This window comes from Bos javanicus, chromosome 3 (genome assembly GCF_032452875.1).
Source record: "Bos javanicus breed banteng chromosome 3, ARS-OSU_banteng_1.0, whole genome shotgun sequence".
NCBI classification, from domain to species: Eukaryota; Metazoa; Chordata; class Mammalia; order Artiodactyla; family Bovidae; genus Bos; species Bos javanicus.
The window spans coordinates 47,068,964-47,096,169 of NC_083870.1; the positions used below are offsets into that span (position 1 = coordinate 47,068,964).

Consider the following 27,206-nt stretch of genomic DNA (forward strand, 5'->3'; position numbering starts at 1 on the left):
AGCAGACATGACAACCACTCTTATACAGCTTATAGTCCAACAGACAACACAGACACTTTTTTGTTTAGTTGCTCAGTCATGCCCAACTCTTTTGCAACCCTATGGACTACAGCCCAGCAGGTCTTCTGTCCATGGGATTTCCCAGGCAAGAATACTGGAGTGGGCTGCCACTTCTTCCTCCAGAATTCAGACACTTAATAAGTAATCATAAATTTGATCCGTGGTGGTGAGAACTAAGAAAAGAAGGGATCAAATCTAGTTGAAAGGTTATAGAAGACCTCTCTGGAGAAGAGATTTCTAAACTGAAACTTGAAAGACAGAAATGAGTTGGTCATAAAGAGATGAAGAGAAAAGTATTTTATTTTATTTATTTATTTATTTTTTCCACTCAGATTACGTTCTTTCCCTCTTCATCTCCTAAAAGGAAAAGAAGAACGATCATCAATGGCTAACGGCAGCTGCAGAAGCAACACCAAAAGCGGACTTCACACTCAGAAGAGAACGCTTTATCTCCTCCTCGTGGTTTCGGGTGCTCTACACGTTCAGAGAAACTTCTCCAGTAATGAACTATAGAAATGATCCCTGAAAGTATAGTCTTGAGAAAAGTATTTTAGCACATAGAATATAGCAAGTTGTAAGCCCATGAGATCAGAGAATACACAGCATATACAAGAATTTAAAGAAGTTCAATACACATTAGATGCAGACAAATACTGTTTGATTCCATTTATGAGATACCTAGAATACTCCAATTCATAGTCAGAAAGTACACTGGTAGATGCCAGGGGACTGGGAGTGAAGTTGGGGAGGGGAACTGGGGAGTTAGTGTTTAATAGAGACAGAGTTTCAGTTTAGGAAGGTGGAAAATTCAGACATGGATGATGGTGAAAGTTGCACAACAAAAATACGGTTAAAATAGTATTTTTTACGTGACTTTTACCACAATAAAAATCATAAAAAAAAAAAAAAAAAGCCCAATATGGTTACAGAGGTGTAAGATGAGACTGGAGAGGCAAGATTTAAGAGTTTTATGTAAGTATGTTAAAGAAAGAGCATTTTTATACCAAGGACACAAATCAGTCATTGAAGGGTACAGAGAAGGAAGAAATATGACTTTAAGTTGAGATCATTCTTAAAACTCACAGTGGTGGATTTAGACTAGAAGGCCAATGAGGCACAGATTTAAGAGATGGCTTGATGGTTTAGATTAGTGCTACTCAAACTGTGGTTCATGGACTAGCAGCCCAGTTCACCTTGCATGAAAAGAAGTTTGTATCAGAATTTATGATCAATATTGACACTAAACAAACTATAGCTTAAAGTAAGCTAATTTGAATGTTGGCACAAGCTTCTTATAGCATTGGAGACTAGCACTTTGAAAAACACTAGCTTAGGCTACGGTGACGACAATTAAGAGTTGGAGGCAAAAGGATAGACTGAACAAAAATTTAGGATCTAAAATCAGTAAGATTTGGTGATAGGCTGAAAGGAGGAAGAAGAAAGATTCAATGTTTTCTGTCTTGTTTCTTAGATTGATGGTACTTTTTCCTGATCAATACCTAGAGAATGGTATATGAAATACAGATTTTAGTATTTTTGGTGGTGGTGGGGCGGGGGGTGACAGGAGTTTAATTGAACACACTAAGTCTGAAGGTGCTCCACCGTCCTAGCCTGGGTCTCTCAGAAGATGTGTGACCTAGAAATAAAGTTATATGAGTACTGTCAGAATCACAAAGTGTAACTAAGCTGTGTATAACAGGTGAGGTCCCCCTAGAAGAAGGGGAGGGATACAACAAATAATGAACAGAGAGGTGGGATGTATCTAGGTGAGAAGTGTTAAAGCCCAGGAGAAAAAAGGATTTTAAGAAAGGGAAAGACAGATTCAGTGTCAAAGGTTACCTAGAGGTTAGGTAAGATAAGGACTGAACAATTCTGATGAGATTTAGCTACTCCAGTGATCCCTTGTTGAGTAAATGGGTGCTGAAACCAAATTACAATAAGTAGAGAAATAAGAAGGGAATTAAGTATAATAAGCAAAGACAACTTATTTAAGAAGTGTGGTTATAAATGAAAAGAAAGGGAGATGAGGTGTTAGATGGATAAATATACGAATTATGGAGTTAAGGGTAATAAATTCATTAAAAAAAAAAGAGAGAGAGACATTTAGGCACACTTGAAAAACTGGTGAGAAGTAACTAACATGGAGAAAAATACAAGAGAAAGGGGAGATAAAAGTACAAAGACTCCTAAGAGGCAGAAGAGGGTGGTGTCTGGTGTTTACTGGTCTTAGAAATATCTATGCCTTATATCTAGAAGAAAGAAATGTGTGGGTATAAGTATATTTTGTGAGAAAGGCTGATAAGAGTTTCCATCTGATAGTTTCTTTTTTTTTCTGAGAAGCAGTAGGCAAGGTCATAAGAGTGAAAAGCGACTTGGTAGAAAGACAAATTTCCATCTGATACAGACAATTGTGGAAAATGGGAGAACATGCTGACTGAAGAAACGTGGTAAGATTTTGCAGGCAGAGTAGAGGGCCTATTTGTAGTTAATGCTGATGAGTTTAAACTGCTATCAACTGGTTAGATTATGTGATATTCTCTGGCTACACTCAATAGTCCAGATAAGGTATGAAGAAAAAATACTGGAGTCATCAAAAGTATAGGTTTTAAAAGGAGTCTGGATTACAAGATAATGGGACAAGCAAGATTAGAAAATAGATTCCTTTTTTCCTTCACCAGTAAGTGCAATACAGTAAGCTCAGATACCAGAATAAAAGCTTAATAAAGTAATTATCTCTGTAGGTTTTTGTAGAGAAGACCTGAGTGTATGTAAACATTCACAAACACCAGTAGTTTAATGCTTATTTTCTGTGCAGAAGATCGGTTAAATGAAAACCTATTAAATACTGAAAAATATATATAAACTACTTTCCCCATTGAATCACATAGCCCAAATGAGGTACAATTCTGAAACAAATTCCATTTCACTGGTCCTTTACTAAACTGTGTTCCTCTGGATCAGAAGGGAATGACAAAAAGAAAATATTCCACATTAAGAAAAATGTGCACTATATTTAAATTTGTTTGAAGTTGTGAAAAATGCCATCAAGAACATGGCTTCTAGATTGTCTGCTATTGATCAAACCTCATACCACAATTATTTTGGTATCTATTTTTATCTCCAAAGTTGGAGGGCTGAAACATGTTAGGAAAGTTGATTATTTTTGAAAAAACAACTTTATAATTGCTAATTTATTCCTGAAAAGGGAAGTATGATTAGATCATGCAATTGGGAACCACTGAGTAGAAACATACTGGAGAAGAGTAGACTGAAAAAATGTCTACTTTACAGATGTGTACATTATAAATCATTTACCTCTTTGAATCTTAGTATCTGCTAACAGGAAAAATTCCTGTTCAGTTTACAATACAGAGTAGTCAGAAAAAGAATGAGATAATAGCACTTGGTAAATCATTTCAATTATGCTATTATTATTAGTAAAGTCTTTCTGCTACCTGAAGCTACTTCTGCTCCCCAAATGAGATTCTAAGAATGGAAATGAAACAGTAGTTAAAAATGGCCTGGTTTCAAACAAGTTATTTTAATCTGGAGGTAGCACTGAAGTAATATACCATAATCAGTCTGAAAGTAAAAGAGTGATAGAGAGAAAAAAGAGGTAAGACCATTTTAAGTGGAAGATGGCTGATTTAATGGTTTAACCACTCCAATATTCTTGCCGGGAGAATTCCATGGACAGAGAAGCCTGGGGCAGGCTATTATAGTCCACGGGGTTGCAAACAGTCAGACACGACTAAGTGACTAACACTTTACACACACTTAATAAATATTTAATTTTTTAATAGTGGAATAAAAATAACAATATTATACTACAGCACAAGAAGTTAAAGAGACAAAGGAAGATTTAAATAAGACAAAGACTGGTATGCAGTTTTCAATGCTAGCTGTAACATGAGCAAATTTTGCTGCTTTGAATAGTTTCTTACCCTCCATATACAACAACAACAACAAAAAGGTAAGTGATTGGAATAAAAAGGAGACCAAGAACATATCGAAAAAACCTATTTTTAAAAAATACTTAAAAAGAATATCGGAAATCAACTGAGAGCTTATTACAGCATTTGAGCCACATGAGTACTGATATATTTCAGCCAAAGTACCTTACAGCTAATTAAGTACTTTGAAACTCCCACTGGAAAATGTAAAATCTTAAACAGGTATGCATGCATAATATAATCCTGCTATATCCTCAAGAGCACAAAATATTTGGACCTAGATAAAACAAAAATGCAGAATATAAGCCTATATTATAGATAACTACAAATATGACAATTGTTAAAAATAAACATTTCTTTTTATCACAAATACTAAGCTTTCTAATACTATCTCTATGACATTAATCTGTGTCATCTAAAATGCTATATGGTACTGCTAAGTTATGTCAATATTAGTTACTGACATAATATTAATATTAATATGTAAAATAATAATATTAACGATATTAGTTACATATATATGTGTGTGTATATATATCTGCCACTAAAAATTATTGCTCTCAAAAAAACCTAGACTTACTAGTTTTGCTTGCTGAGCGTTTACTGGATCGCCATACTGGAGAAGAGCTTGAAACTGGTTATTTTTTGTAAATGTGATTATCTTCAATACAGCACCAAACTTAGAAAATATCTGTTAAAATATTAAAAATCAAAACAAATTATATCTACTGTATTATTATTTCTTCATTTTATAGATAAAATGCAAATGAAATTAAACTTACTTGGTGAAGAACATCAAGTGTTACAGGATAATACATATTGTCAATAATTATTCTAAGCACTGGACTCTGGGCTGGAGTCACTGCACTCTCACTAACGGTGGTGCCACTAAGAGGAGTATTTGCTGTCTGGACAGCAGTCACAGCTTGAAGAACTGCTTGAGCACGCTAAAAATCAAAACATAAGCACTTTAGAAACATTCCTGGTATATTCACTTATACTTTGCTACATGCTACAGTATTAAATTCTTTTCTAGAACACATACGGATTAAATAAAATTTAACACTCACTCAGTAAATACACTTTTAAGCACCTGCCATAAGCCACATATTGCCTGTTTACAATTCAAGTATCATACTAGTATTTACCTCAAAACAGTTATTGAGGGTTTGGGACCAATGCTGAACAAGATAGATAAGTCATGTAATTTATTCTCAAAACAGCATGATGTAGTCTGACAGATTCAGAAAATGTTTTAAACAGAAACTTTTAGAGAACAATGAAACTTTAACATTATTCATTCCATAAAAAAGGCAAATGGCAAACCTTAAGAAGAAATTACTAGATTATCCAAAAGAACACCTATAAAGCTTATTATTTCTAATAAATCCTAAAAGAGAAACATTCAGATACAAATTTTTTTTTGATACTAGTGTAACTTTTGAAACCAAAATTTTTACAACAGAAACTGATGTATACCACAGTACACAGCCATAAAATTTTCAGGAAAACTTCAAGATAAAATATAAAGAATCTTTCCCATCCATGTTATTGTTTCTAATATATCATTAATGGTAAAATGCACTATCCTTTTATGTAGGACTAATAAGATATTGCTATTTGAACCATGACAGATCAACTTATAAGACATATCTTGATTTCTGAGATTTTAAAAAGTGAAAAAAATATATACAGAATTGAGAAAATACAGTATTTTTAGGAAATATGTCAACTAAATCTATGTTAAATGCTCCAAAAACACTGCCTTTATTACCATTATGTCTTTTCTATTATTTCTCTGACAGATTCACTGATAAGGAAATAATTGTTTTCTACCTTATTTGGGGGTCAAAAAACCTATATAAAGGCAAATAACTGTTAAATATAATAGTAACTAACACCTCTATGCTGCTTTACAGTTTGAAGAAGTTGTACTGGCAGACGAACAGGCATATATATAAACAAAGCACAGCGATAAATGAAAAGGAAGACAAACACAAAAGAATAAGAACACTTATGTATAAGGAAGGATCCGTGCTCCCTTTAGCAGCACACATACCAATATTGAAACAATACAGAGTTTAACATGGTCCTATGCAAATATGACCCCCAAATTCATGAAGTGTCACATTTTTTTCTGGACCTGTTAGCTAAAGTGGTGTTGGTAATCATTTTGCAAAACATAAATAAATCATTTTGCAAAACATAAATAAATCATTTTGCAAAACATAAATAAATCAAATAAATAAGTTGTATATCTTAAAATTTACACAATGTATATGTCTATTATCTCAACAAAGGTGAGGGGATGCTCATTTCACTGAGATCAGCCTTGGGATTTCTTTGGAAGGAATGATGCGAAAGCTGAAACTCCAGTACTTTGGCCACCTCATGCAAAGAGTTGATTCATTGGAAAAGACCCTGATGCTGGGAGGGATTGGAGGCAGGAGGAGAAGGGGACGACAGAGGATGAGATGGCTGGATGGCATCACTAACTCGATGGACGTGAGTCTGGGGGGTCGCAAAGAGTCGGACACGACTGAGCGACTGATCTGATCAGATCTGATAACTAGGAAATCACAGAGCATAATCTCAAAGAGACCACACACTCATCTAGTCAAACTTCGTCATCTACATGATAATTAAATAAAACATGACCTATAAATTTATGTTAGCTAAAGTGACTAAAATCCAACATTTTGAAATATATGATAAATATTTAATACAATGGACACATTTACACGACTTATAGATATTATAAAAGAAGGATGAAAGTATTTCTAGAACAATGTTTGTTAAATATTTGAACATATTTAGTCCAATACAAATTTAAATAAAGTATTTTAAGTAGCTCACTGCAATATCACTTTCTTCATTAATGAACATAACTACATACATTTATTATAATAAGCATGGAAATATCACAACTTAGAACAACCCTTCTGCTACTATTTCAAATAACTGAATCAAATAATCAAATACCTTTCTAAACAGGAATCACATGATCATGGCATACTATCCAAACAGTATAAAAAGTTCACTTTCCTCTGCAACTCACTCACCTGTATGCTTTCTCCTACGAACCCTTACAATAATCTTGGGTATTCTTCCAGAGACATCACCTACATATTCAAGCATGTATGTACATATATACTCCATACAAGCATATAAGCACTTATCTACTGCATATCTTTCTTTCCAATACTATACTCACTCTCTACATCTTCCTTTTTTTACCTTAACAATTATGTTCTCTATTAACAAAGAACTTCATTCATGTTTCATACATGTTTTAAAAATATTCATGGAGCAGAGGTGACCTGCCAATCTAGATTTTAATTAAACTTTGTATTGAAACAATCATACACATAAAAGGACACAAATCATGAGTATACACAGCTCAATAAAATATCAAATAAACCATATCATGAAAGTACTATCGAGATAAAAAACAGAACATTACCAACACTCCAAAAGCCACACACATGTTTTCTCCCAGTTATGTAAATGGAATGTACTACTCTGGTCTGGCTTCTTCCAATAAACATAATTTTTATGATGTCCATTCAAGTTTTGGATGCACCAGTAGCTTGTTCATTCTTTTTGCCAGGAGTATTCCAACAAATAAATATACCACAACACATTCTACTGCTGCTCAACATTTAGATCATTTCCAGCCTTGGGTAATTACATATAGTGTGCGATGAACTTTCCCATACATATCTTTTGATGCACATATATATAAAATTTCTCAGATATATGACTAGTAAAATTACTATGTCAAAGAACAGGAATTTGCTCAGCTTTAGCTGATAAATGAAGATTTAAAAAACTATTCTACCAACTTACATTCCCATCACTTATTTGTAAGAGTTCAAGCTTTTCTACATTGTTCCAACACTTGGAATTACCTCATTGTATCCAATATGGTAGCACATGGCAGTATCTCACAGTGATTTTAAATTGCATTAAAGGTTCTTAATCCAAACCTAATCCACTTTGTAGATCAGAGGATGGCTTTCAAGGAAACTGGCTTGTGGAAACTTGAAGATGTCTAACAACTGGTCATATGAAGTATGGGATAGAAACTTGGCACAAACATAGGCAGGTCACAATATTTCAGGCAAAAGTTACATCACAGAAACAGTGGCCTCCAAAGACAAAATAAGAGAAGGTATGCCAAGTTATAGGATCTATCATTACTACTGAGATAGAAGCACAGGAAAATGGAGGGGGGAGCAGCCACAGACAGAAACAGTAGTCATCTCAGAAAGGACCTTTATCCTGAGCATGAAAACAAACTGCTGCAGGGGAGCAAGTTAGATCTGTGCATTTTAGAAAGAGATACACACACATTTGTACTAGGGAGAAAGTATTCAAGACAAAAATTAAAGATCAGTAAGAGAGTTACTAACTTTCCTAGTGGCTCAGACGGTAAAGCATCTGCCTACAATGCAGGAGACCTGGGTTTGATCCCTGGGTTGGGAAGATCCCCTGGAGAAGGAAATGGCAACCACTCCAGTAATCTTGCTTGGAAAATCCCATGGACGGAGGAGCCTGGTAGGTTAAAATCCATGGGTTGCCAAAGAGTCAGACACGATTGAGCAGCTTCACTTCAAGAGAGTTATTAGGTAAGATTATTATATAGCTAAGAAATGGCTATGTCTGAGCAACTGAAGTAGAAAAAAAGAAATGAAAACTGGGCAGATATTGAGAAGAGTGAATTCATACGACTTGTGACTTGATAAAAGGTTGTGGAAGAATTCATGGTTGATGTACATATTCGTCTCTCTTTTGTTATAAAACACTATTAAAATGCCTATAAATAAATAAAAAATGGAATAAATGCAGACACTGAAGAGAGGTCATCACTGGCCAAGAATAATTTTATCAGAAATTGCATGGACTGAAGACACAGTGAACACATAGCAAACAGCGTTTACATTGGTAGCAGCCATAGGAATCAAATTAGAAACTGTCAAGTACACAGAAGGAGGTGAAATGGAATGTGAAAATAAAAGGATTAACAGAAAGCCTAGCTAACAAACAGCTAAACTCTTCTTCCTCCTCACCATCAACCAACTTAATAAAAACAAAATCAACAACTAAACACCCCCTTAGAAGAACAGAAACTCTAAAGAGGGTTTTAAAGGCCTAAGTAAAGACCTCTTTGGCATTTGGGGGGATCCCAGCTTAGTATCCAACTCATTACTTTACTCTAGAGGAAAGCATGTAAAGTCCAATAAAACCTAACTGCCCATTCTGAAATATAAAACAAGCAATGAGAGCGGGTGGGATGAAGGAGGAGAGCAAGAAAAACAGCTAATACTAAGGAAAGTAAAAGATAGCGGAGTGTTTAAAAATACCATTAATTAGTATCCATAAACAATGACCAGGTGTAATATAAAAAGGCTATCAAAGAAGAACTTTTTTAAGTCAAAAATATGGCTGTAACCTTTTTTTCAACAGAAGGAACGTTGCACTGATTATTCCCTATGTCAAAAATAACCAAAACTGTAATAAGTGTTTTACTCTTTAATTTCTGAGATTTGTTACTCAAATGTCACTTGTCAATCAGGCTTCCACTGGTTATCCTATTTGAAATTACAAGGCCCCCTCCACACCCCACCACAGACATCTATCTACAGATGTTTTATCTTTGTCCTTTCAACATCCTTTTAATTTCAATCTTTTAAAATGAGAATGTATTCACTAATTACTTTACTGAAAATATTAATATGTTAAACCCAACTGGGATATTAAATGCCACTTTAAGTAAAAAGAATAGAGAATAGGCATTTTCCTTTGATAAAATTTTAAGAAGTACAACTTCTGGTTCAAAAGTAACGAAAATTACCAAACTTAAAAAAAAAACAAAAAACTGAAATGTTAGCCTTATCTTTTAGGCAAAAAGTTTTACAAGCTTATTGTTCATATACTATCAAAATGATCTTAAGTTATTTTTTACAAAGGTTAAATTTTGTGAGGATTATTTTCCATTTGCTAAGGCAGAAGCCAGACACAGCTTTATATTTTACTAAAACAGATAAAATTAGCTAAAAGCTACATTAAAAGAGCTAAAGTTTCTATATCACTGTTTACTGCAATCCTAAGTGTTTATATCTAAAACCACTCTTCTATGATACTTTTCTAAAGAAACATTAATTTTAAATAACTAGAAACTTCTACCTTGCATTTTTAAAAGATAACACATTCATATATTCTCAATTCTTTTATTTCCCTCCAAGAAAATCATTAATTCATCTTTAATAGGAATTTATCCATAAGAAATTAAAACCTATAAAAAGTCAAATAACCAAAGGTACTGAATTTCACACAGTAAATCTAATCAAAGTTGTATAACAGTTTATAGTTAAGTCCTACCTCAGACAGTTTCTGTACAAGTTTTAATTTGCACAAAGAAAAAGAACTTTGACCAGAACCTTAAAAAAACTGAAAAGATACTATTTAATTTATCCAGTACTAATTTAAAATATGAAAATAAAAGACTGCACATATGTTCTGTAAAGTAATATACTATTTAATACTTAGGGACATACTGTAAGAAAATATAGCAACAACAACAAAAAATTAAAAAGATCATACAAAAATCTTCTCAATGGTTAAAAATTTTCTCCTAATATGAGTCTTAATACGCTCTAGGACATTTTGTTTATGAACCTACACATACTCACTTGGTTTAATGTATTATCTGTTTTTAGTTCCTTGTGATTGGAGTACTGGATATAAATCGGTTGGTTACGAAGGTGAGGTGTCACAGCAGAATAGTAATTAACCATGGTAATAGCTGCTTCCTCTGTTGCTAGTTCCAAAAATGCCTGAAAATTTAAATAGCAAAAATTATAATACTATGAATTAAATTCAAATAAACTTCCATATCTGTGTAATCTATTTGGCTCATTAAAAAATCACTATCGAGAACTGCCCTAATAGGTAGAATCAGAAATCCTTATTGAAGCTTAGAAATACAATTAAAGCTAACCTTAGTAGAAAGCTCTTAGCGTACACAGTATTTCTGCCTTCCATCTCTGATTTCCATACATTACAAATGTAACTCCTCAAAAAAAGGCTAGAGAAAATAAAATCCAAACATTTTCTAGAAACAGAATTTTACCATGCCTAACCTAGAAAACATGAGATCTCCAAGTCATTTTTAAAGCATTTATAATCTACTAGAAAAAAAAATTAAATGCCATCTTATTAGTGATATTAACTATATTTAAGAGAGCATTAAATTTCTCTAAATTCTTCTAAATGCTATTAGGAACTTTAAAACAAAATTTGATTTTTAATACACCTGGACCCTACTGCTACAGATATATCTATTCAGTATAGAATATCTGGGACTAACACTAACTTTTTCTAATGCTATCAGATAAATATTTCCCTGGGATAAGCTTAAAAGGTAAGATGATACTAACGTCCCTACTGATTTCTGATATTACAAAGAGCAAAGCCACAACAAAAAAAAATATTTCATCTGTATTTCCCACAATCTCCTTGAACAATAGTTCAACTACAGTCCTAAAGTGAATTTACGAAGCAAAATTTGAAAACTATGGTGACTTACTCATTTTAATTCCCTAGCATTAATTTCTTATACACAGCTACCAGGAAAAGTCAGAGTAAAACTTCTGTCATGTTCCTTAAGAAAAGTAACCTTATGTATAATTATATAAACTATCATTTCATCAGGCCACAGCTAAATCCACTTGCTGGACAGTTTGGAGCTTAACATGGTAAAAGTCCAGAAATAAGTATACCTGATTTTTTCCTTTCAGCATAAGGATGTTGGTCACCTTACCAAAAGGTAAGCCTAAAGCAATAACTTCAGTTTCTGTCACTTCACCAGGCAATTTTCGAATATGAAGTACACGAGAAGGAGCACCATCCATTTTATCTTCTCCTTTGAATTTTTTACTATCATTACCATTGGCTGAAAGAAAGTAAAGAAACAGTTGTGTTTATCTTATGTGCGTAAAAAAAAAAAAAATCACAAAACAAACTTCAACAGAGAACTTAAAAACATAGCTAAGCATACCTGAGATACTAAAAATTTACAAACACGGTTTTCAGAGTAATGGAAAAAACTCTTATCCACCAATTACTACTAAATGATCTCATCAATTAAGATTATTATTGGGTAGAGACATCTCTGGATAGCATATGTAGAGTAACAACTGACAATCAAAAACATTAAAATGAAATTTCATAAAGAAATGGTCAGTGGCTATACAAAACAATTATCTTACAATTCAATCATCTGAACAGACTAAGGAATATACAAAAACAGTGAAAATTTTGACTTAGCAAAAATTAGGGACACTATATTTTACCTGAAAAATTCTAAATTGCTCAAATTGGAAAATGTACTAAAAAAATGGAATCAGATAATGCTTTAAAAATTATTATGCAGTCAATCCACAGTATGGCTTATATTCCTCTACCTAAATATTTTATCACTATCAACATCTACCTATTATATTATCACTCATGGACTTGATTATCTTTTCTGTTACTCTGCGCTTTAGAGTGATATATTCTGAACAACAAATTAATTGCCTACCTTTATCCACAACTATACCAAAACACAAAAAACAAAAACAAAACTTATGAAAGATGCAATAAACAGAATATCATCTAAGACTCAAGGATAGTTCTAAGAATCTATTAAAATGAAAAACTCTTACACACAGAGAAATATACATGTATACTCCATTTTTGTATACAAATTTTGGTACTTCACAGTACATACCCCCAAACACTCAATACAATAAAACTAAGACCATCTTGATCTTCTAAAAGTGTCCTTAAAATTTATTCAAACATCAACTCTTTAAGCAGTTACTTTCTTGAGTATCAAGAAAATGTCTGGCCTTTTAGATTCTGGAGTACATCAATGACAGCAAGCAATAAGAGCCCTGATGTTCTCTCGTTGTCTACTGAGACAGATGGCCTACCTAGTACATGAACAAGATAACTTCTAGAAGTAGTAGTGCTATGGAGAAAGTAAAGCACAGTAATGAGATTAAAAGTAACATAACAGAGGACTGGAAGAGGGTGATATTGTAGTGATTTTACTGGATGATCAGAGATATGTGATCTCATCTGATAAATCATACAACTTGAAGTGTCAATTAAGTCACAGTTTAAGAGTTGCATTCAAGTTTATACAGACAACGCATTTAAAAATTGCGCAGGTTGACTTTCAACATAAAACTAGTAAGTTCTACTTCAGTCAGTTCAGTCGCTCAGTCGTGTCCGACTCTTTGCAACCCCATGAATCGCAGCACGCCAGGCCTCCCTGTCCATCAACAACTCCCGGAGTTCACTCAAATTCATGTCCATTGAGTCAGTGATGCCATCCAGCCATCTCATCCTCTGTCGTTCCCTTCTCCTCCTGCCCCCAATCCCTCCCAGCATCAGGGTCTTTTCCAATGAGTCAACTCTTCACACGAGGTGGCCAAAGTACTGGAGTTTCAGCTTTAGCATCATTCCTTCCAAAGAACACCCAGGACTGATCTCCTTTAGAATGGACTGGTTGGATCTCCTTGCAGTCCAAGGGACTCTCAAGAGTCTTCTCCAACACCACAGTTCAAAAGCATCAATTCTTCAGCATTCAGCTTTCTTCACAGTCCAACTCTAACATACATACGTGACTACTGGAAAAACCATAGCCTTGACTAGACAGACCTTTGTTGGCAAAGTAATGTCTCTGCTTTTGAACATGCTATCTAGGTTAGTCATAACCCTTCTTCCAAGGAGTAAGCGTCTTTTAATTTCATGGCTGCAATCACCATCTGCAGTGTTTTTGGAGCCCAAGAAAATAAAGTCTGACACTATTTCCACTGTTTCCCCATCTACTTCCCATGAAGTGATGGGACCAGATGCCATGATCTTCGTTTTCTTAATGTTGAGAACTTTTTCACTCTCCTCTCTCACTTTCATCAAGAGGCTTTTTATAGTTCCTCTTCACTTTCTGCCATAGGGGTGGTGTCATCTGCATATCTGAGGTTATTGATATTTCTCCCGGCAATCTTGATTCCAGCTTGTGCTTCCTACAGCCCAGTGTTTCTCATGATGTACTCTGCATATAAGTTATATAAGCAGGGTGACAATATACAGCCTTGATGTATTCCTTTTCCTATTTGGAATCAGTCTGTTGTTCCATGTCCAGTTCTAACTGTTGCTTCCTGACCTTCATATAGGTTTCTCAAGAGGCAGGTCAGATGGTCTGGTATTCCCATCTCTTTCAGAATTTTCCAGTTTATTGTGATCCACACAGTCAAAGGCCTTGGCATAGTCAATAAAATTCACTCAAACTCATGTCCATTGACTTGGTGATGCCATCCAACCATCTCATCCTCTGTCATCCCCTTCTCGTCCTGCCTTCACTCTTTGCCAGCATCAGGGTCTTTTCCAATGAGTCAGTTCTTCCCATCATGTGGCCAAAGTATTAGAGTTTCAGCCTTAACATCAGTCCTTCCAATGAATATTCAGGACTGATTTCCTTCAGGATGGATCTCCTTGCAGTCCAAGGGACTCTTAAAGAGTCTTCTCCAACACCACAGTTCAAAAGATTCAATTCTTCTGTGCTCAGCTTTCTTTATGGTCCAACTCTCACATCCATACGTGACTAATGGAAAAACCAAATCTTTGACTAGACAGACCTTTGCTGGCAAAGCAATGTCTCTGCTTTTTAATATGTTGTCTAGGTTGGTCATAACTTGTCTTCCAAGGGGCCATCATCTTTTAATTTCATGGCTGCAGTCACCATCTGCAGTGATTTTGGAGCTCAGAAAAATAAAGTCAGCCACTGTTTGCCCATCTATTTCCCATGAAGTGATGGGACTGGATGACATGATCTTAGTTTTCTGAATGTTGAGATTTAACATTTTCACTCTCCTCTTTCACTTTCATCAAGAGGCTCTTTAGTTCTTTTTTGCTTTCTGCCATAAGCGTGGTGTCATTTGCATATCTGAGGTTATTGATATTTCTCCCAGCAATCTTTATTCCAGCTTGTGCTTCATCCAGCCCAGCATTTCTCATGATGTACTCTGCATATAAATTAAATAAGCAGGATGACAATATACAGCCTTGACGTACTCCTTTTCCTATTTGGAACCAGTCTGTTGTTCCATGTCCAGTTCTAACTGTTGCTTCTTGACCTGCATACAGATTTCTCAAGAGGCAGGTCAGGTGGTCTGGTATTCCCAACTCTCTCAGAATTTTCCACAGTTTATTTTCTAGTGGCTTATATTGTAGTTTTAACACAAAAAAGTCTCACCAAGATTCTGGGTTATTTGTTAAATCCATATGGGTCAAAGAGCCATGGGCCCTCTCATCTTACCAAATCTCTTTTCTTACAGCACCCCAATACTCATTTCCAGTTTCTTTAATTCCTAATTCATTTGATACCTGTTTGCACCCCTCTGCTACTTCCCAGGTGGTGCAGTGGTAAAGAATTTGCCTGCCAATACAGGAGGTGCAAGAGACCGGGTTTGATCCCAGGGTCAGGATGATCCCCTCGAGTAGGAAATGGCAACGCATTCCAGTATTCTTGCCTGGAAAATTCTGTGGATAGAGGAGCTTGGCGGGCTACAGCCCATGGGGTCACAAAAGTTGGACATGACTGAGTGCACACAACAAGCAGGCATACACACACACACTGACCCCTCTGCTAACTCATTTACGTCTCAAAATGGTTACAGTGACACCCGCCCACACACACACCCCCACATACCTCCACCTGCTAACTCATTTACCTCTCAAAATGGTTAGAGTACCCCAAGTTGTTCTGGTCTCCATGTCCTTCCTATCCTTATTTGCTCATATAAACACTCCAGAAAAAGGTTTTTTATATGCCCATTATTTTAATCTCACTCATTGACCAATATTCTAATTGTATACTTCCAACTGTATATACCAACTTGAAGTGCAAAATCTCAAAAACTACTTCCATCTATTCAGTGAAAATTATTTAACAAAACTTAAGTATACTCTCCTTATTTTCGTTTTCCAAGTCTTTCAGATACAAGCACTTATAAAAAAGCACTAGTAACTTCATTTATCAAATATGGTAACTGAAAGGCAATGCAGTTTTAATCCTAAAAATGTTTGAAATTTATTTTCCCAAATAGTTTTATTTTTTAAATTAATTTAATTTTTATTGAAGGATAATTGCTTTACAGAATCTTGCTGTTTCCTGTCAAATCTCAACATGAATCAGCTATAGGTGTATACATATATATCCCCTCCCTTTGTAACCTCCTTCCATCTCCCTCTGCATCCCACCCTTCAAGGTTGGTGCAGAGCCCATTTGAGTTTCCTAAGCCATACAGCAAATTCCCATTGGCTATCTATTTTACAATTGGTAGTGTAAGTTTCCATGTTAACTCTTTCCATACATCTCACCCTCCACTCCCCTCTCCCCATGTCTGTAGGTTTATTCTCTATGTCTACTTCTCCACTTTTGCCCTGTACATAAATTCTTCAATATCACTTTTCTAGATTCTGTATATATGCGTTAGAATAAGATATTTATCTCTCTCTGACTTACTTTGTGCTGTATAATAGTTTCTAGGTTCATCCCACCTCATTAGAACTGACTCAAATGTGTTCCTTTTCATGGCCGAGTAATATTCCATCGTATACACGTACCATAACTTCTTTATCCATCCCTCTGTTGATGAACATCTAGGTTGCTTCCATGTTCTAGCTATTGTAAATAGTGCTGCAATCAACAATGGGATACATGTGTCTCTTTCAATTTTGGTTTCCTCATGATATATGCCTAGGAGTGGGATTGCTGGGTCATATGGTGCTTTTATTCCTAGTGTTCTAAGGAATCTCCATACCATATTCCATAGTGGCTGTATCAATTTACATTCCCACAAACAGTGCAGGAGCATTCCCTTTTCTCCACACCCTCTCCAGCATTTATTTTTTTGTAGATTTTTTGATTATGGCCATTCTTACTGGTGTGAGGTGATATCTCACTGTAGTTTTGATCTGCATTTCTCTAATAATGAGCGATGTTGAGCATCTTTTCAAGTGTTTGTTAGCTATCTGTATGTCTTCTTTGGAGAAATGTCTGTTTAGGTCTTTTTCCCACTTTCATTGAGTTGTTTGTTTCTCTGGTATTGAGTTGTATGACTAAAAGTTTTAGTTAGACTTCAAGGCAAAGCATAGTGTTACACAAGCTGCTAGCTTTAAAAAAAAAAAAACAAAGAATCTGAGCTAAGGAAAATGAATGATCATACTTCTCTTTCTTATCTTTCCATCCCTACATGGGAAAATAAATTTCAAAGAACAGTTAACCAGAAATGTAGGTATATACTGATAGAGAATACTTTTTAGCTGTTAGTTAATTCCAACAGATGTCAAACAAAAAAAAATCTTACTAGGTTTACTGTAAAACCTGCCTGTAACTCTATTTCTGAGTAGCTGCACAGCCTAGTTGCCAAATGTAACTTATGCATGACTTGGAAAATAATAGAAGGCTAGGGGCTTCCCCCAAAAAAAGAAATGCAAAAAGGCAAAATGTTTATCTGAGGAGGCCTTACAAATAGCTGAGAAAAGAAGAGAAGTGAAAGGCAAAAGAGAAAAGGGAAGATTTACCTATGTAAATGCAAAGTACCAAAGAATAGCAAGGAGAAATAAGAAAGCCTTTTTAAGTGAACAATGCAAAGAAATAGAGGAAAACAGAAGGAGAAAGACTAGAGATCTCTGCAAGAAAATTAGAGATACCAAGGGAACATTTCATGGAAAGACGGGCACAATAAAGGACCTAACAAAGGCAGAAGACATTAAGAGGAGATGGCAAGAATACACAGAAGAACTATACAAAAAAGATTTTCATGACCCAGATAACCACGATGGTGGGATCACTCACCTAGAGCCAGACATCCTGGAGTGCGAAGTCAAGTGGGCCTTAGGAAGCATTACTACGAACAAAGCTAGTGGAGGTGATGGAATTCCAGCTGAGCTATTTCACATCCTAAAAGATGATGCTGTTCAAGTGCTGCACTCAATGTGCCAACAAATTTAGAAAACTCAGCAGTGGCCACAAGACTAGAAAAGGTCAGTTTTCATTCCAATCCCAAAGAAAGGTAATGCCAAACAATGTTCAAACTACTGCACAATTGCACTCATTTCACATGCAAGCTAAGTAATGCTCAAAATTCTCCGAGCTAGGCTTCAACAGTACGTTGAATGTTCAAGTTGGATTTAGAAAACACAAGAGGAACCAGGGATCAAACCGCCAACATTCTTTGGATCACGGAAAAAGCAAGAGAATTCTAGAAGAACATCTGCTTCACTGACTACACTAAAGGCTTTGGCTATGTGGATCACAACAAACTGTGGAAAATTCTTAAAGAGAATGGAATACCAGACTACCTTACCTGCCTCTGCAAACCCTGTATGCAGGTCAAGAAGCAACAGTTAGAACCAGACATGGAACAACGGAATGGTTCAAAATTGAGCCAAGGAGTATGTCAATGCTGTATACTGTCACCCTGTTTATTTAACTTATATGCAGAATACATCATGAGAAATGCTGGACTGGATGGAGCACAAGCTGGAATCAAGACTGCAGGAAGAAATACCAATAACCTCAGATATGCAGATGACACCAACCATATGGTAGAAAATGAGGAGGAACAAAAGAGCCTCTTGATGGAGAGTGAAAAAGCTGGCTTAAAACTCAACATTCAAAATCAAAGATCATGGCATCCGGTCCTATCACTTCATGGCAAATAAATGGGGAAACAATGAAAACAGTGACAGACTATCTTTTTGGGCTCCAACATCAATGCAGATGGTGCCTGGAGCAATGAAATTAAAAGATGCTTGCTCCTTCGAAGAAAAGCAATGACAAGCTTAGTGTATTAAAAAGTAGAGACATTACTTTGCTGACAAAGGTTGGTATCGTTAAGGCTGTGCATGTTTTTCCAAGAGTCATGTACGGATATGAGAGTTGGACCATAAAGAAGGCTGAGCACCAAAGAATTCATGCTTTTGAATTGTGATGTTGGAAAAGGCTCCTGAGAGTCCCTTGGACTGCAAGGAGATAAAACCAGTCAATGCTAAAGGAAATCAATTCTGAATATTCACTGGAAGGACTGATTTGGAAGCTCCAGTACTGTGGCTTCAGAATCAGTCCTTCCAATGAATATTCCTGATGCAAGGAGCCAACTTATTAGAAAAGACCCTAATGCTGGGAAAAGAGGAGAAAGGGATGAGAGAGGATGAGATGCTTGGATGATATCACCAACTCAACGGGCATGAGTTTGAGCAAACTCTGCAAGTCAGTGAAGGACAGGGAAACCTGGCGTGCTGCAAAGAGTTGGACGTGACTGAGTGACTGGCCAACAAAGGGGATTCCCAAGTGGCTCAGTTGTAAAGAATCCACCTGCCAATACAGGAGAAAATGTGGGTTCAACCCTGGGTCGGGAAGATACCCTGGAGGAGCAAATAGCAACCCACTCCAGTATTCTTGCCTGTAGAATTCCAAGGACAGAAGAGCCTGGCAGGCTACATTCCATAGGGTCACAAATAGTCAGACATAACTGACGACTGACCGACTAAGCATGCAGACTATATTAGAGGAAGGCTCTCATCACCTCTATGCAGGAGGACATGTTGTTAGGACCCTTATAGAGATTCAAACTGAAACAACGTGCTGGAATATTTTCAAAACGTTACAATAAAATAAAATGACATCATATCAAAAATGTCTGTATATAAAAGTTAAAACAGACATACCTCAAACAGTTCTGAGTAACATGTAACAGAATCTGTAAAATGATTCACATAATGAAATAAAAAGTCATACTTTCAGCAATAATAAATCCTGATGCTACAGATTAACAGCAGCACTGGCAGAAATATACCTAACTTAAAGAGGTATCTCATTTCTGTACCTATATAAAATGGACTCAAGAAAGACCCTATCTTACCACTGTCAAGCCTCCTCCCCACTTTCAAATAATTACACATTCCTTCCAATAAAATCCAATTCCAATCCATTAGAGCTGTGTCTTTGAAATGTTTAACTTCTAAAGAAACTAGTTTAATACAAAATAGTTTTGAGTAAGATTATTTCCCCAAGACTAAGTTTCTAATAACATTAACTTCCCCCACTTACAAAATTCTTTTTTTCTTTGACAGAAATACAGCTGTAGAGGAAGACAGTCTAGACAGGGAAAGGCTGCTGAGACATGCTATTGGAAATAAGAATTCTATATAGTAAAGTCAATTACAACAGACATGGAAAAAGCTGGAACATAAAAATGAAATACTATTTTGCATCTGACAATCATAAAAATGTCCTAGTAATATTTGTCTGTAAAGTCTGTTTTTGAGACATTTGGATGACAACTGTATATTTTTCTAGCTAAGTACAGCTACTGGTTTTCAAAGGTCTTAATGATTCAAATTGGCATCTGTCTGCATATACACAGACCCTACCCTCATCTATGTTAGAAAAAACACAGAAATTTTAAAACTCAACGTTTCCTCTGTTCAGAAAAGGTAAAATAAACTGCATGCATATAAATTTCTTATGTTAAAAACAGGCTTTAAGAAACTTTATTCCATCATGACAAAAAGACTTGATTCATTCTTTAGTCATAAAGTATTGTTATTCTAAACATACTTTAAAAAAAGGAAGACAATTAACAGATTGTTCTTTCTTTTCAACAAAATCAAATCACTTTCTCTACTTTGTTCCTTTTGTTAATGGAACTACTGTACTATCCATTACCCAGTGATTCCAGGCTAAAACTCTTAATACTTCTATCAAAGTCTACTTCCCAACTCAGAAATTCTTCTAATTTCTTGATACATCATTTTCTCCATGTTCTACTTCTCAGACTCTAAAATTAAGGACCCTGATATCTCCAATTTGCCTCTGCCTTCTAAAAAAAAAAAAAAAAAAACACCAAACAGAACAAAAATCCTTTCTAAAGTGTAAATCTTTTCTAAAAAAGTTCAGTCTCCTTAGTATAACACATGCAACTTTTTGTTAAATTTCTTGATATTTTTTCTTTCTAAAGTTTCCATAAATGGATTTTTTAAAAGTTCATTGTCCAAAAATTTGCTAAGACTATCAGAAAAAACTATCTTTGTATGTTGAACTGTATCCTGTATCTGTTCTAAAAAATCACCTGGATTCCTTTGAGTTTTCTATTTTAAAAATCATGTTGACTGTGAATAAGACAGTTTTACTTCTTCCTTTCTAAACTTTATGCTTTTTATTTATTTTACTTGCCTTAAAGAAAGTAAAAGCTAGAAATATTCAGGGAAGACACATCCTTACTTCATTCCTAATTTTAAGAAGAAAATATTCAGTGTTCCATTATCACGAATGAAATTTGTTGTAGGCTCTTAGTAGATCCCTCTGTGTATCCTGCAGAAGGTCCCTTTTCTTGTTAGCTTTCTGAGAACTTTTTATCATGAGTAGATGCTGTATTTTTTGTCAAATGCTTTTTCTGCTTCTATTAACTGGATGATTTTTTCCCCTCTGTTATTCTATTACTGTGATTATGTAGAGTTCATTTGCCACTGATAAACCCTACAACAAGGGGTAAATCTCAATTAGTCATCATGAATTATCTTTTACATACTGCTGAATGTGATTTGCTAATATCTTGTGAAGAATGTCCACATTTTTGTAAATGAAAAGTATTAGTGTGAAATCTGTATTTCTTATATTATCTTTGTTAGATTTTTATTTCAGTAGCTTCATAAAGTGAATTAAAGAGCATTCTTCTCTTTGTCTAAAAGGTTAAAAGATGGCTATTATTTCTTTCTTTGACATTTCATACAATTCAACAGTGAAACCACCTATACCCGAGTAAAACCACCTTCAAGAGAAAACCACTGACCAGTGAAATCACCTATGCCTGAGTAATCTTTGTGGAAAAATAACTTAGGGCTTTCCTGGTGGCTCAGACAGTAAAGAATCTGCCTTCAATGCAGGAAACCCAGGTTTGATCCCTGGGCTGGGAAGATCCCACGGAGAAGGGAACAGCTACCCACTCCAGTATTCTTGCCTGTAGAATTCCAAGGACAGCGGGGCCTGGCAGGCTATAGTCCACAGGGTCACAAAGCAAAGACTCAGAGACAACTGAGAGACTAACACTTTAATTAAAAATTCAATTTTGATAATAGATATAAAGATAACCTATATCTATAATAACATATAAGAGGTAATCTACTATTATCAGTTTTTTAAACTAGATTTGTAAGGGAATTTGTCTAGTTCACTTGTTGAATTTATTGGCATTACTGATGCCTACAATACTATCTATTGACATATAGAGAGGTAATCTAAAATATCGGTTTTTTAAACTAGATTTATAAAGGAAACTCTCTATTTCATTTGTTGAATTTATTGGCATTACTGATGCCTGTAATACTGTCTTATTTTCCTATAACAAGGATCTATAGATCACGGTATAGGATCTATAGTAATACCGCCACTTCCACTACTGCTACCAGTAATTTATGTTTTCTTTTTCTTAAATGGCACCCCACTCCAGTACTCTTGCCTGGAGAATCCCACGGACGTAGGAGGCTGGTAGGCTGCAGTCCATGGTGTCACTAAGGGTCAGACACGACTGAGCGACTTCACTTTCACTTTTCACTTTCATGCATTGGAGAAGGAAATGGCACCCCACTCCATTACTCTTGCCTGGAGAATCCCATGGACACAGGAGCCTGGTAGGCTGCAGTCCATGGGGTCGCTAAGGGTCGGACATGACTGAGTGACTTCACTCTCACTTTTCTTTCTCGAAAGGAATTTCAAACCATTATTTTTTTTTAATATTTTTAAGCTCATAGAGCCAACAAAGGTAGATAAGAGATAAGTATCTAATATAGGTACAAAACTATTTCCCCCCACGCACTTCTTGGAGGTGATGTGGGGAATATTTCTATATTTTCTTCTATATTCCAAGGAAATACAATTTTGTTATGTTTTCATTTTCACTCAGTCAGAAATATCCTATGAATCATGTGCTGTACAGAATTATGGAAATTTCTAAATATTTGGTAATTTACTAGATTTCTTACTGTTTTTTATTTCTAGTTAAATCCCAGGATAATGAGACACAGCTTTCTATCATTTGAAATTTACTGTAAGTTATTTTAAAATCATGTTGAATATCCTATATTGGCTTAAAAAGTTATTCTTCAGTTACTGCATGTTTTATAAATGTAAGTTAAGCCGAGCCAACAGCACTGTTCAAATCTTCTATGTATATTTTAAGATTGATTTGTCTTCTTGATTACTATGAACAATATTAAAATGCCCAGTTTTAAATTTAAAATTGTAGATTTCTCTTTTTGTCATTTTTAAAATGTTCTTGAACTGTTATTACTAATATACAGATTAAGGAACGTTATGTTTTCCAATATATTGACCCTTTTGACACTAAGAAATACGTCTTTTTATATCAATACAACTGAAACTCCTTGTCTTGAATTCCAATTCATCTGATGTCAATACAATTACACAAACTTTCCTGTGCTTACTATCTGCATGAAATATTTTCCAATCTGTATCTCTGTACTTTTAACATGACTTCAGCAGTAGACAGTGTAGTTAGGTAGTACTTTTTAATCCACTATGACTTTGTCTTTTAATTGAACTTCTTAGACCACTAGTATCCAAAAAATATATATAAGTCACATACTTTTAAGTTTCTAGTAACCGTATAGAGAAGTTAAAGAAAGTGAAATTAACTTTGATATATATTTTAACTCAATATATCTGAAATATTCCTGTGAAAGTGAAGTGTTAGTCACTCAGTCATGTTTGACTCTTTGCAACCCCATGGACTATAGCCCACCAGGCTTCTCTCCTCTGTCCATGGAATTCTCCAGGCAAGAACACTGGATTGATTCACCATTTCCTTCTCCAGGGGATCTTGCCGACCCAGGGATCGAACCTGGGTCTCTTGCATTGCAGGCAGATTCTTTACAATCTGAGCCACCACATCAACATATAATCAGTAGTTTTAAAATTTTTTGAGATGTTTTACATCCTTATTTTTTCAGTACTATGTCTTTGAAGCACACACCCATTCACTTATCAATTAAGAGTAGTCACATTTTGCATGCTCTACAGCCTTATATAACCAATGGTTACTATGAGACTATGTTAGTTTAGCCAATTTACATTTAGAGATTTATGACTGGGTTTAACATCTACCCATTAATTTTCTAACTGTCCAGTGTTTTGTTGTTCTGCTCTTGCAATATTTGACAGTATTCCATTTTAATTCCTCTACGGGTTTTTCATTTTAAACAGTGTCTCTGAGGTATGATTCACGTAAAATAAGCTTCATATAAAGCTACAATCGTCTGACAAGTTTTGACATATGCTTACATCTATGAAACCTTCAGCATAAAAGAATATACATATCCATCATCTCCAAATTCCTTATGTCCTTTACAATCCCCTCCTCCCCTTCCCCGCCCCCCCGCCCCATGCCCTTTGCTTTGTTGTTGTTTAGTTGCTAAGTTGGGTCTGACTCTGTTGCAACACCACAGACCGTAGCCCATCAGACTCCTCTGTCCATGGGATTTCCCAAGCAAGAATACTGGAGTAGGTTGCCACTTCATTCTCCAGGGGATCTTCTCAACCCAGGAATGGAACCCACACCTCCTGTATTGGCAGGCGGGTTCTTTACCACTGAGCCACTAGGGAAGCTCATAGAACAATAGGTCACTCTATATGGCTGAGCAGCATTTCACTGTATTCATGAAATTCAATGCCAAAAGAGTCATTCATTTATCCATTCATCACTGATGGACCCTTGGGTTGTTCTAGGCTTTAGATATTACAAATAAAACTACTATAAACATTTACATGTGTGATGAGTATATGCTATCATTTTTCTTGGGTTAAGTACCTAGGAAACAAAGTTGGATCATACTGTAAATGTTTAACGTTTTTAAGAAACTGCCAATCTGTTTTCCAAAATAGTTCTAAATTTTACATTCCCATCAACAGTATATGAGTGTTACAGTACCCTCACATCTTTTTCAACACTTAGTATGGTCATTCTTTAAAATATTAGCTGTTGTAGAGATAGGCAATGTTGTCTCACTTTAATTTTTATTCTGGATAAAAATCCTTTATCAACTGCATGCTTTGTAAAGATGTCTGCCACTCTATGGCTTGTCTTTTCATTCTCTTAACTGTATTTTGAATAATGTTAAGTTTTTAAAACTGATCAAATCCCATTTGTTCTCTCATAGACCATGCTTTTGGGGTCAAATTAACAACTAAACAAAACATAGATCCAACAAGTTTGCTGCTGCTGTTGCTGTTGGCAGCATATGGATATCCTACTGTTATACAACTCTGCTGAAAAATCTATTTTTTCCCCTCTACTGAACTGCCTTTGTACCTTTGTCAAAAACCGGTTGTCCATAATTGTGTGGCTTTTTTCTTGGACTCTCTATTCTGTTCTACTCATCTATGTACCTTTACGTTAATATAATATTGTTTTGATTACTTTAGGGTTTACAATAACTTCAAAACAGGAGTCAGTCCTCCAAATTTGTACTAGCTTTTAACTATGCATCTTTGTTGAAGCTTCAATACGCTGGTCACCTGATGTCTAGAACCTACTGATTAGAAAAGATTCTGATGCTGGCAAGGACTGAGGGCAGAAGAAGGGAGCGACAAGAGGATGAGACAGTTGGATGGCATCACCGACTCAATGGACATGAGTTTGAGCAAACTCTGGGAGCTGGTGAAGGACAGGGATGCCTGGAGTAATGCAGTCCACGGGGTCGCAAAGAGGCTGACATGACTTAGTGACTGAACAACAAAATGTTTCTTTTTTCTTATCCTACCTGGCATTTTTCTTCAGATTTTAGACATTTTCAGTTATTAATGCTTCAATTATAGACATATTTGGCAACATTCTCTTCATTCCCTCTCTGAAAACTCCAAGGACACATACGTTAGACTGCCTGATCATCCAAAGACATACTTTTATTCTCTCTGGAAACTGAATACTTTCTGTCAATCTGTACTCAAGTTCACTAACCTTTCTTCAGTTGTCTCCAAACTTCTGTTAGTCTCAATCAGTGAATTTTCCATTCCAAATATGGTGTGAATATTGTATTTTTCAGTTACAGCATTTCTATATACTTTCTTTATAGCTTTCTCAACACATTCTTCCATGTTTATTCTTTCAATATTTTCTTTTACAGCTTTAAAAATACTTATAGTCTCTGTCTGCAAATTCCAGTATTTAGGTCATTTTGAGGTCTATTCTTATTGAATGGTTCTTTACATGATTTTAACATTTGATGTAGGTAGGATATTGTGGATAATTGTGGGAAGACTGAATCATGTTGTCTCCCTTAGGGGATACTGTTTTATTTAGGCAGGCAATTAAATTACTGGTGAATTCTTCACGTCTTGTCAGACTGGACTATCACAGTCCCTTAGTCTTATGATTGTCACTTACTATTAGTATTAGTGTATGATCCTTTCTCTGAAAGCCTGAGCATTCTGCAGCCTAAACAGAATGTTTGAGGTAATCCACAAGGTGTATACATTCTAACTTCCCAGAACTCCAATGTCTCAGAGCACTGTACAATCTATGGAATCACCATTCTAACTCTCAGCCCCACAGTAGGTCATTCCTGACAGACCATGAGTGTGTTAACCTGCACATATGCAGTCCAGTCATTATTCAAAATTCTGATTTTGAATCCCTACACTGAATTCTGCCCTCTGACCTATGCCCAAACCCTTGGACGAATTCCTTTTTCAGGATCCTCCTCCATAAATTCCAAATAGCTCAGAAGCTCTGAATACCAATCTTATTCTCTTCAGCACAGTGAAACCTTCATGCTCTGCTTGGGTTCTACCTCCATGTGCTACAACAGTAGGGTACCTCAAAGGAGAAAAGCCAAACTATGAGGTTCATTTCACATGTTTCCTTTATCTCAAGGATCACCATCCTATACTATTTACTCATCAATTCCAGACAACAGCTGTCCTACATATTTTACTCTATTTTATAGTTTTCCATTTTGAGGGAAGATGGAAAGAAGGAAAGGCTGCTACCAGTAGTCTGTCACAGCCCTACGAATCAGTTTTTAAAACATTTCCATTATCCATCATTAAATGTAGTT

The 27,206-nt window shown here is 35.5% G+C and overlaps 1 protein-coding gene and 2 non-coding genes across 6 annotated transcripts in view; 1 reads left to right on the forward strand and 2 right to left on the reverse strand.

Annotated features, from left to right (window-relative positions):
• Positions 1-27,206, reverse strand: part of PTBP2 (polypyrimidine tract binding protein 2) — an 85,770-nt gene that overhangs the window by 30,466 nt on the left and 28,098 nt on the right. For all 4 annotated transcript variants that reach the window (XM_061411123.1, XM_061411121.1, XM_061411119.1 and 1 more), the window contains exons 4-7: positions 11,798-11,970; positions 10,709-10,852; positions 4,796-4,960; positions 4,594-4,704 (exon numbers count right to left, since the gene is read on the reverse strand). In XM_061411123.1, coding sequence (XP_061267107.1) covers positions 4,594-4,704; positions 4,796-4,960; positions 10,709-10,852; positions 11,798-11,970 — 593 coding nt within the window. The remainder of the gene's footprint in view (positions 1-4,593; positions 4,705-4,795; positions 4,961-10,708; positions 10,853-11,797; positions 11,971-27,206) is intronic.
• Positions 384-598, reverse strand: LOC133245496 (small nucleolar RNA U3). The gene has a single exon (XR_009735743.1). It is a non-coding gene; the product is annotated as a small nucleolar RNA U3 (small nucleolar RNA).
• LOC133245432 (U6 spliceosomal RNA) lies at positions 6,048-6,150 on the forward strand. Its single transcript, XR_009735692.1, has one exon. It is a non-coding gene; the product is annotated as a U6 spliceosomal RNA (small nuclear RNA).